Genomic DNA, 10,219 nt, shown 5'->3' with positions numbered 1-10,219 from the left:
TTAACACAGGCACATGACACAAGTTTAGCTTTCAGGAATTTGGGGTGCAGTTTCTCGGAACCCCCTGCACCTATCTCCTTGAAATGTAGCAGGCTTTGTTGCCTCCAAAAGGGCTACCATCCCTGCAGTTTTGACCCAGCTGTGGGTTAACACAAACATGTGACATGAGTTTTGCTCTCAATATTTGGGGGTACTGTTTCTCTGAATCCCCTGCACCTATCTTCTTAAAACTAGCCACACATAATGCCCTTAGAGGGGGCTAAAATTCCAGAAGGATATAGCCATATTATATCATAAATGACAAAATAATAGACTCTTTTGCCCTTCCCAATTATATCCTATTGGCAAAATGTTGAAACCGGGTCGAAACAGAAAACATTTTGACGGAAAGGAATGGAACAGCTGTTTTGACTTGAAACAAAAGTTGAAATGAAACACTGTTTTGTCAAAACATCGATATGCTAGTCTAAATGGAGCGCTTCCATTTCGCAAAGCCCTAGCTCCCAATATCCTAACCAGATCTAATGGAAACGTCCAGATTGTATCAAGTCAAAATAGCCTATGTTGATCAATAACTTTAAGATCAATGAGGAAGTATATTCACACTGTGTTCATAAAATTAAATTTCAATGTAGAATTCCAACAGCAAAACCTTTTTATAAAGGCATTAATGGCTATTTCAATGCAAATTCCTGCATTTGACACAAAGTCTTAAAAGGAAAAATATTTGGAATTTAGGCAAAAGTTCGTCCTGTATCATGGGACAAACATCTGAAATATTCACCCTTGTCATTCTTTTGAACAACTGTTATCTTCCTATATATAGATTCGAGGAAGGTAAACTTGATAGCCAATGATCAGCTTGAGATACAGGCCAATCAGAAGGCAATTCTTGTTGAATACTGCCACATCCAAACAAACAAAAACCTTAATGAACCTGTGTATCATGTGCTCTCATTTCAGTGACATTTTTGGAAATCAATAATTTTCAGCATTATTTACAGAGATCTGTTATTAAAGTTCCTTGTAATGCATTAAAGCGGAGGTCAACTCTAGCTTCTCTGCACTCTGAGTTAGACCCTTTGGGTTTCAGACACCACTTCTTTTCCTGGCATTCAGCTTCATGATATGCATACAAAAGAAAGAAAATAACACATCCTCTATCTTTATGCCAGGGTTTCTCAGAGCAAGACATCAAAGCACTTTAGTCACCTGTTAATGATTCATCAATTTTTGCCGTTGTTATAAGGCTAAAATTTTACTCTAGGTGTTCAGCAACCCTGGATTGCAAAATGTGGTCTATTTGAAAAAATGCATTTCAAGGCCTCTCCTAATCAGGTCACAACTTGTGGAATGGAGGACAAAAGCCTGGCAGCAAGTTGGAGAGCCAACATCAGGAGCTGTGGGAAGAGAAGCAGGACTCTGGGAGATGTAAAGCATTCAAGGGTGCATGCGTAGTGGGTGACAGTTAGTTGCTCTTTGCAGCAAAGGGCAAAGGTGGGATCCCAGAGAGGAAGAATAGATGGGAATGTCCTAATAACCTCATAGTAAATCTCTTAACCAGCGCCCTCATTGTAGAGTTCAGAAAATGCAAAACATAGAAAATGCGAGATGTAACAGCATGACACAAGAAATCCAACTCTTTGATGCAACAGTGCTTTTAATGCAGGTGAGAAGTGCAGCATACATATACAGAAAAAAGAAACTAATTCAGCATACAAGGAATAGATTCCCAGCGTTTCAAAACCGACTACAAGTAACCATTCCCAACATGGTTATTCCTTTAATTCAAGTTGTGCTTCTTTTCATTCCTGGTGAACCTAGAGTTTGACAATGAAGTCCAGGGAGGAACAAGTTCAAGTAACTGCTTTGACCCTGGTTGGTATTAAATGACAGAAACCCTATTAATGCAGAGACCTAAGCAGCTACTCTCCCTCATGCCTCCGTTTACAAACCAGAAAGAGATGGTGTGTGTTCCTGCACAGAACAGAACTGAAACGAAGGGAAAAGCCGGGTTATGGCACCGTGTCAAGGGGATTTACACCTGCCTTCCCACACCCAGAGCTCTGTAACGGGGCGTTGATGTAACAAAGAATCAGCACTTCAGGCTAATACCAGGGAGAGCTTAGCTGGGAATGCATCAGAGGAAAGTATCATACAAGCAAGGTAAAGCACGAGGAAGGTGTCTCTGGGCATCTTTGCAGAAGGGGTGAGCGCACGTCTCTCCCATTCACGTCAGCTGGAGATATCGGAGCTCACCACCTCTGCAAGCCATGCCCATAATCTCAGCCGTCTATCCACATCGCTGCCTGGTTGTTCCCTGTCCCGTGGCCATTCCTCTAAGGTTTAGCACGGCGCACAGTTGCCATTGAGGTACCTGTGGCCCCATCGCCAGCCCCCAGAACCACAAAGGCCCCCGTAACCCCATAATCCACCATAGCCATAGGGACCCCCAGCACCAAAGTAGCCTGGGGAGCCATAGAAGCCCCTGGACCCGAAGCTGCCCCCGTATCCAGCTCCAAGGTGAGGAAGCCCGGCGGATCCCACAAAGCTGTCCTGAGGGAAGGAGCTGAGGGTGGCTCCAGGGAAGGTCACAACAGACGCGGGCGGCTGGATCACCACTCTGGAGTCGGGGCACTGCCGGACGCACGGCTCGTTGTAGCTGTCAGCGATGGGCTGTGGGACAGCCACCCCGCAGGGGCTGGCGCAGATGCCAGAGCTCAAAGCTGGAGAGCAAGCCATCCTTTCCTTGTGGGGGGAGTCTGAAATGCAGAGCACAGCAAGGAGTTGGGGTGAGGAGGACATAAGTCACTTGAGTCGTACTGCTCTGAATGCGGCTCTTCCCATGTCCCCAGCTGCCAGCTCAGCACCCCCACGACCCTGATGCCTCCGCGCCTTGAACACAGGATTTGTTGTAGTGGATCAGAGCGGTGACCTCCCTGCCTTGCGCCCTGCCTCAAACCCCAGTACAATCTGATAGCCTTGAAGCGCTCCGTAATGACACCAATACAAGTGCTTCTTCCTTACACCTGCAATTGGAAATATTGGAAATCTTCTCCTTTAGGCCTGTCTGGGACATTTCTATACCTCACTCTCTGAGGAAATATAGAGCAACCTGCTTTGCCTCTCCAAATTCCTGACCAAATCAATACAGGAACCTGCCACATAAAGTAGGAAAAAACGCAAACCAAAACAGTTGTATTGCTACAAGTCAAAGAACGCATACAGAAGTAGGATCGGAAATTAATCTGAACACAATATCTGCCTAGCTATAAGGACATTTAGTCTAAGCAGACTTACCCTGTTCCCTGAGGAGAGCAAGTGAAGAGAAGTGGTGAGATAAGCCCAGTGTTGGGTCTGCTTTTATACTGTTTTAAGACTGCCTGGAGCATTGGCGGCACCTTTTTGTGTTGCACTGTGCCCCAATTAGTTACAAAACAACACAAGCTGCATGGTAAATTCCTTCAGCTGTGATAATTGTTTCCCTCAGTGTTTGGCCTATTAATGTGGTCTCAGCCCTCGTAATCACCATGCCTACATCACACCCGGCACACTGTGCTCCTCCTAAAACTTTATGGGCTGCCAGAAAGCGTGCATCATTCTTGTGACTTGATCCCAATGACCTGAGGAATGAACTGGGTGGACATCCAGGGCCATGTCGATAGCACGGGACAGTCGTGGGCAGGGGTCTGGACAGTCGGCCCACCCTGCCTACGGTGCTGCTGCTAAAGGGCTTCGTGTGGCTCATCCACTAACTGCATTGACGAAGGAGCTTCATTTCTTCACACTCCTGCTCAGTTCCTCATACTGCCAGTGCCCAAGGACTCTGGTCCCTTGGCCAAGAGAGTCATTTCACTGCAGTCACCTGCCTTTGTGACAGCCCGATATAATGAAGTGAGTACCCTGCAAGAGGGATGGTGCATCCCCATCGAGTGCCATGGGAGCTTTGAAAGATGGTCTTACCTAGGATGTAAATGGGAGCTTGGACTTTGGGATATAAGCTAATCATCCTAGAGGCACCTTCTGCGTGTACTCCATTTTGATGCATTTTTGTGGAGTGCCCTGAAATGTTTAATTCTTCAGAGAGTGTCAGCAAGTTTGCAGGGCTAACCGGACCTTGTCATGCATCCACAGGTGCATCTCAAGGAGAGCCAGGGAGGTGATCCTCCCCCTCTATGCAGCACTGGTCAGGCCACAGCTGGAGTGCTGTGTCCAGTTCTGTGCGCCCCACTCCAGGAGGGATGTGGACAAGATTGAAAGGGTCCAGAGGAGGCCACCCGCATGATCTGGGGACTACAGGGCAGACCCTACATTGAAAGAGTGCAGGACCTAAACCTGTTCAGCCTTCACAAGAGAAGGCTGAGGGGCGACCTGGTGACCGTCTATAAACTCACTAGGGGGGACCAGAAGGGTTTAGGGGAGACACTGTTTCTCCTAGTGCTCCCTGGCATGACAAGGAAGAATGGACACAAATTATTAGAGAGTAGGTTTAGGTAGACATCAACAAGAACTCCTTCACAGTCAGGGCGGCTAGGAGCTGGAACCAACTTCCTAGGGAAGTGGTGCTGGCCCCTACCCTGGGGGTCTTTAAGAAGAGGCTTGATGCCTACCTGGCTGGACTCATTTGAGTCCAGTCTTTTCTCCCACCCAGGCGCGGGGTCGGACTTGAAGATCTACAAGGTCCCTTCAACCTGACTTCTATGATTCTATGGTTTTCTATGATGACAGGCTGAGAGCCATGGGGCTCTTTAGTCTAAAAAAGCGCAGGCTCAGGAGTGATCTGATGGCCACCTATAAGTTTATCAGGGGTGACCACCAGGATCTGGGGGAACGTCTGTTCACCAGAGTGCCCCAAGGGATGATGAGGTTGAACAGTTATAAACTATTGCAAGACCATTTCAGGCCGGACATAAGGAAGAATTTCTTTACTGTCCGAGCCCCCAAGGTCTGGAACAGCCTGCCAGCGGAGGTGGTTCAAGCACCTACATTGAACACCTTCAAGAGCAAATTGGATGCTTATGTTGCTGGGATCCTATGACCCAGCTGACTTCCTGCCCTTTGACCGGGGGTTGGACTGGATGATCTTCCGAGGTCCCTTTCAGCCCTAATGTCTATGAAATCTATGAAATTTAAGTTCATCCCGACAGCCCCTTGACAGGCAATTAGCACAACATCCAGGAAAGGGGAAGGTCAGAGGTAGAGATGTTAAATTTGGATTGTTCCTTTTTACAGAGGAACAAACCCAGAAGCTGAACTGCTCATGAAATATTCTGACAAACTTTAGCTGATATGCAAAACACCCTAAATAACAAGTGTTATAGTAGAAGTCCTGCTACCAGTGAGGTGCTTTGTGTGCAGGTCGTTCTGAATCATTCAAGTATTTTCTATACTTTTATTGAACTACTGCTTAAGGAAACACTAACGGCATAATGCGGGGATCCATTTTTAACACTGTTGCTTTTACACACGAAGTAAACATTTGTCCCGAAAAATGGTTGAACTGTAAGAGTCACCTGTTCCCTTTTATTCTGACGGGTAGTTGAGCTTAATCCCAGGAACAAGCGCAGTTAGCCCACACTTGTAAGACCACAGGCTGTACAGCAGTGGGCACGAGCAGTTGCTTACACGCCTCCAGTGGCCCAGGGATTGGGGCAGTAGTTTGATTGCTGCAATCTTCCTGAGCGTCCTGCGCCGTGCTGTGCCTCACTTTTCCTATAAAGACACTGGGCTTAATAACACCTCCTGCTGCCTGTTTTGTGCCTTGCTAACATCTAGACCTTTGAAGGCACGTCATAAACAGTCATTATTATTTTATATGTTTTGTGATTGTGGCAGTAATAGCTTACTACTGGTGTACCCATGCTGACACATGGAATCGTGTGGAAAAAACCCATGTCACGCACAGCATGAAATCACAACCTCGCCTTTCGTCCCTCCCCAGTGTTGGTAAACATGGTTCCTGCTGTGAGTTATGCTCACAAAGTCATGGTTCCCATGCTCGGCATCCCTCTCGCTGTCAGGCCTTGAAGCATGCTCTGTAGGACTTGCGCTCTCAACTCAGCTTCTTTCATAGGTTTTGAAGCCAAATGCCAGATCTCTGAACCTTTTCCCCCCATTAGTATCCTTCTCCCTGTAGCCTCTTACAAGCCCCCTGCCCTCTCTGCTGCAAACTCCCTGCCTGGACAAAGGCAGCGTGAAGTGCTTTTCTGCACTTCATCCCCCTCTACGCTCCGATCTGAACACTGCCGAAGATAATCAGGATACTCGGGACCCTTGCTCACGCTCAGCTGGGGGCACATGTCAAAGCTATAGGGCCTGGTAAAAGGCTCCTTGCATCAGCAGAGAGTCTCCCGTTGCTGTCAGTGGGCACGGCGTGACACCCGTGGGTGTGAGCAGTGCTGAGCTTGGAGAACAGAAGCGCTCATCTTCCAAGGTGTTGCCAGGAATGGGGGTGGTTCACAAGGATTTCAGATGAAAGGCACATGGACATCACACTGCACAGGACTGATATTCGCCTAATAACTCCAGAGATGTAGTTATGCCCATTGCAGTTTCTTGCCTATAACCAGTACTTTCCATAATGCTTTATGGTTTTTCTACTCCTTCACGCCATCGCCAACTGTATAAAAGCTGTCACTTCTCAGAGCTCCTGTCTCCACTTCTCTTGCCTTTGTCTGCTTGATGCCTTGGCTAAGTTGGACTTAGCTCCTTCTTAACTTGTGCTCAGGGATTGCATTAGTCATCGCTTCGGCATAGGAGTCTCTGCAAGGCCTTTTCTGTCCTTTGCTTGTTTTACTTTCTGCATCCTTCTTTGCGGAGTTTCAGATGTTGGTTTTAGCACACCTTAGCTTCATAATGTTCAACAAAGTTATCAGAGCGATATAGAGAATGGATATATCTATTTCCTTTATTTGGTCATTGGAAACAAGGCACTGAAAACTCAGGCTGTGAAAGACAGGATAGCTCTGCTGAAGTCAGCGAACCGTTGTCTATTTGCGATGGACGTAGTGCTCGGTATTTTGCTCTGACAAAAGAATAGCTTCCAGTTTTTTTCTAAAAGATGCTGATAAGTCCAGGGCTTTGGAAAACCAGTCCTGATGCTGCGCTTAGTGTGACTTATCAGCATGGGCTTCCTAGGTGTCTACGATTAGAGTCAATGTTTTTAGGCTGGAAGAGTCAAAGGCGCTCCCAGAGTCTGGGTTGGAGGGAGGTGAGCGCTGGAGGGAAGAAAAGGCAGCCACCCTGTAAAATCTGTCACCTCCTGTGCCCTGGACTGTTTTACACTCTTGGTGTACATTGTGATGCATAAGTAAAAGATCCTTCCCCTGCAAAGATGTTGTCCCCTGTTTCACTCTATCCTTTTATCGTCCTACAATAGTAGCCCCTAAAATATGTTTAACTCTCCTGAACTTTCTTTTCTGTTTCTATTGGCCATTGTTTTGATACTCATGTCCGGCAGGAATCACTTTAGGATTTTCTCCAACCTGCTCAGAAATATGGAGGCAAAGAACTCATTGAAGAGATTAGGTTTTTCATAGATATTAGGGCTGTAAGGGACCTCAGGAGATCATCGAGTCCAGCCCCCTGCCCAAAGGGCAGGAAGTCAGCTGGGGTCATAGGATCCCAGCAAGATAAGCATCCAATTTACTCTTGAAGGTGTTCAATGTAGGTGCTTGAACCACCTCCGCTGGCAGACTGTTCCAGACCTTGGGGGCTCAGACAGTAAAGAAATTCTTCCTTATGTCCAGCCTGAAACAGGAGTTTGTGACCGTTCGACCTTGCTTTGCTGCAGTCACCAGATAGCTAAGCCTGTCCTGTAGGCGCCCCACATTACCTGGTGCCTTCTTCTTACTCCCTATGTATCTGAACAAGGACTTTTTGTTATCCTTAATTCTGGCTGCCAGCACTACTTCTGTCTGTGCCTTGGCCTCTCTAACAGCCTCCCTGCAATCACAAGCAATGGAGATGTAATCCTCCTTGGTGATAGCCCCTTGCTTCCACTGATTGTATGCCAACTTTTTGCCCTCAGGCCCTCCTGGATGACTTTACTGAACCAAGGGGACTTTTTAGCACTCTTCCCCTTTGGTTTGCCTTGGGACTGACTCCCTCTGAGCTCGGAGGATTGTCTTCTTAAGGAACAACCACCTGTCCTGGACGCCCATCTCATTGAAACTCCAAGTCCCCAATGTCCCTCTTACTGATCTGCTTAGCTCATTGAAGTCGGCCCTCCTGAAGTCAAGAACTTTTGCCTTACTGCTTGCTTTCACCACCCTGCACCCGATAGTAAATTCCAGCAAACAGTGGTCACAAACGCCTAGGTAGTTGAGCACCCGCAGTTCCCTCACCAGGACATCGCAAGTCCAGCAAGGCATTTGGTTTATTGGATTATGTACCTCCTGGGTTAGGTGGAGGTCCTGTATGCAGGCTAAAAACCTACGTGAGCATTCAGACCTGCCTGACTGATCCTCCCAGCAGATGTCTGGGTAGTTTAGGTCACCCATGACAACCACATCCCTTGTCCTTACAGCCTCCGTGAGCTGACTTGAGGATTCCCGGTCCAGCTCTTCCCCCTGGTGAAGCGGTCTGTAGTAGATGCCCACTATCAAATGCCTTTCGCCATGACCCCTTTGCACTCTAACCCAGAACGCCTCAGTTCACCCTTCTTCTGAACCCATCCTGATCATGGAGGGGTCATGTACTGCTCATTAACATAGAGCGCTACAACCCACTCCCTTTGTCTCCCTACTCTATCTCGTCTATACAACCTGTAGCCCTCAATATATACTGCCCAGTCATGAGTAGAATCCCACCAGGTTTCTGTAAGCCCAACCAGGTCTGGGTTTTTGCTAGCTAGCAGGAGGGCAAGTTCCTTCTGCTTAATCCGCATACTTCTAGTATTTGTGTAGAGGCAGTTGGGACCTCCTATGGGTGTTTGTGCTGCCCGCTCGTTCCTAAGCTTGCCCGGGCCCTTGTCACTTACCTGGTTGTTCCTGCTTGCATCACCTGGCTTGACGTTGAAGTGTCCTCCTGTACCTCTGCATCCCCATCCCCTGACAAACCTAATTTAAAGCTCACCATACAAGATCAGGCAACCTGGAATAGAAAACAAACTTACCTTTTGGGGAGAGATGTAACCCATCCTGCCCTAGCATGTCTCTTGCATGGAAGTGTGAGTCGTGGTCGAAGAATCCAAAGCCCGCCCAGTAATACCAGCTCTTAAGCCATCTGTGAACCTCTCCGATGCAGGCCTCATGGTGCTGTCCATGTCTGCTCAGCAAAAGAACAGATGAGAAAACCCTAAGCATTTATCTACAGCTTTTATCTACAGCTAAGAATGCTGGGTGCTGAGAACTTCCTGAAAGTCAACCTCAACTAAGTAATCATAGTGCAGCTATGAACTGAAATCAAGTTCCCTGAGCCCCTGTCTTGTCCCACAAAACCATTATCACATTTCTGAGCATCCCAGTTAAACAGATACTTTCATCTCTGCTCACTTGTGGGCACGAAATAATCACTGCCTCTTCCAGAAAAGAGTCAATACAGCAGCTTTCTTTCACAGATACCAACATTTTCAGACCAGTTCACAGACTTATTAACACAGGTGGAAAAGTTATTAATGCCTATTTCCTTACTAATTCAGCATGAACGCATAAACGAGGACTTTGTCTCAGTAGACCACAGCACCCTGGTTTTCGAATTTGGTGCTTCAGACACGCTTTTTGTTGGACACACAGACAATAATCTTTTGGAAGCACAAATCTACTAATATATATACACATTAATCTTCACTAATCTGCTGCATGTGTGTGTGTGTGTATGTATGTCTGTAAACACACATTCTCAATCTTTCCATATATATATAATATTTTCTTATAAAATAATATATATAATATACAATATTATAGTAGTATAATATGCATAATAACATACAATATATAAACAATCTTTAGATTAGTATATCTGTATCTATATCTATCTATATCTATATATGCACAATATCTATCTATCTGCATACACTCTTTATGTATATATACACATATACATTTTTTATATATATATATATATAAAATTCTTTTCATATATATATAACAGAAGCCCTGATATATATCACTTGTGATCAGTGGTGCAGGGCATCTGCTGTTCTGTCTCAGATACAGGGGAGCAGCAGCTGTTTCCAAATACAAGAACCCTGATTGGGTCCACTATGGATAAATGAAGG

At 46.3% G+C, this 10,219-nt stretch overlaps 1 protein-coding gene across 2 annotated transcripts; it reads right to left on the bottom strand.

The window, feature by feature from the left end:
• Positions 1 to 1,654: 1,654 nt before the first annotated feature.
• LOC149861060 (claw keratin-like) lies at positions 1,655 to 9,135 on the bottom strand. 2 transcript variants are annotated; one of them, XM_090051611.1, is made up of 2 exons: positions 9,116 to 9,135; positions 1,655 to 2,762 (listed from the first exon to the last, which is right to left on the bottom strand). In XM_090051611.1, exon 2 carries the CDS (start codon positions 2,740 to 2,742, stop codon positions 2,347 to 2,349), a length of 396 nt encoding a protein of 131 aa, XP_089907737.1. In that variant the 5' UTR covers positions 2,743 to 2,762; positions 9,116 to 9,135; the 3' UTR covers positions 1,655 to 2,346. The 2 variants fall into 2 exon arrangements, with proteins under 2 accessions (XP_089907737.1, XP_089907738.1); XM_090051612.1 differs by lacking the exon at positions 9,116 to 9,135 and adding an exon at positions 3,301 to 3,412.
• Positions 9,136 to 10,219: the final 1,084 nt, after the last annotated feature.

Source organism: Crocodylus siamensis, chromosome 6, assembly GCF_052110815.1.
Source record: "Crocodylus siamensis isolate JL-2025a chromosome 6, ASM5211081v1, whole genome shotgun sequence".
Classification (NCBI taxonomy): domain Eukaryota; kingdom Metazoa; phylum Chordata; order Crocodylia; family Crocodylidae; genus Crocodylus; species Crocodylus siamensis.
The sequence above is the reverse complement of the archived record's forward strand: the minus strand, read 5'-3'. Positions and strand labels throughout refer to the sequence as shown.

Coding starts and splice junctions, on each gene's coding strand:
- LOC149861060 (XM_090051611.1), bottom strand. CDS start 2,742: ATGGCTTGCTCTCCAGCTTTGAGCTCTGGCATCTGCGCCAGCCCCTGC.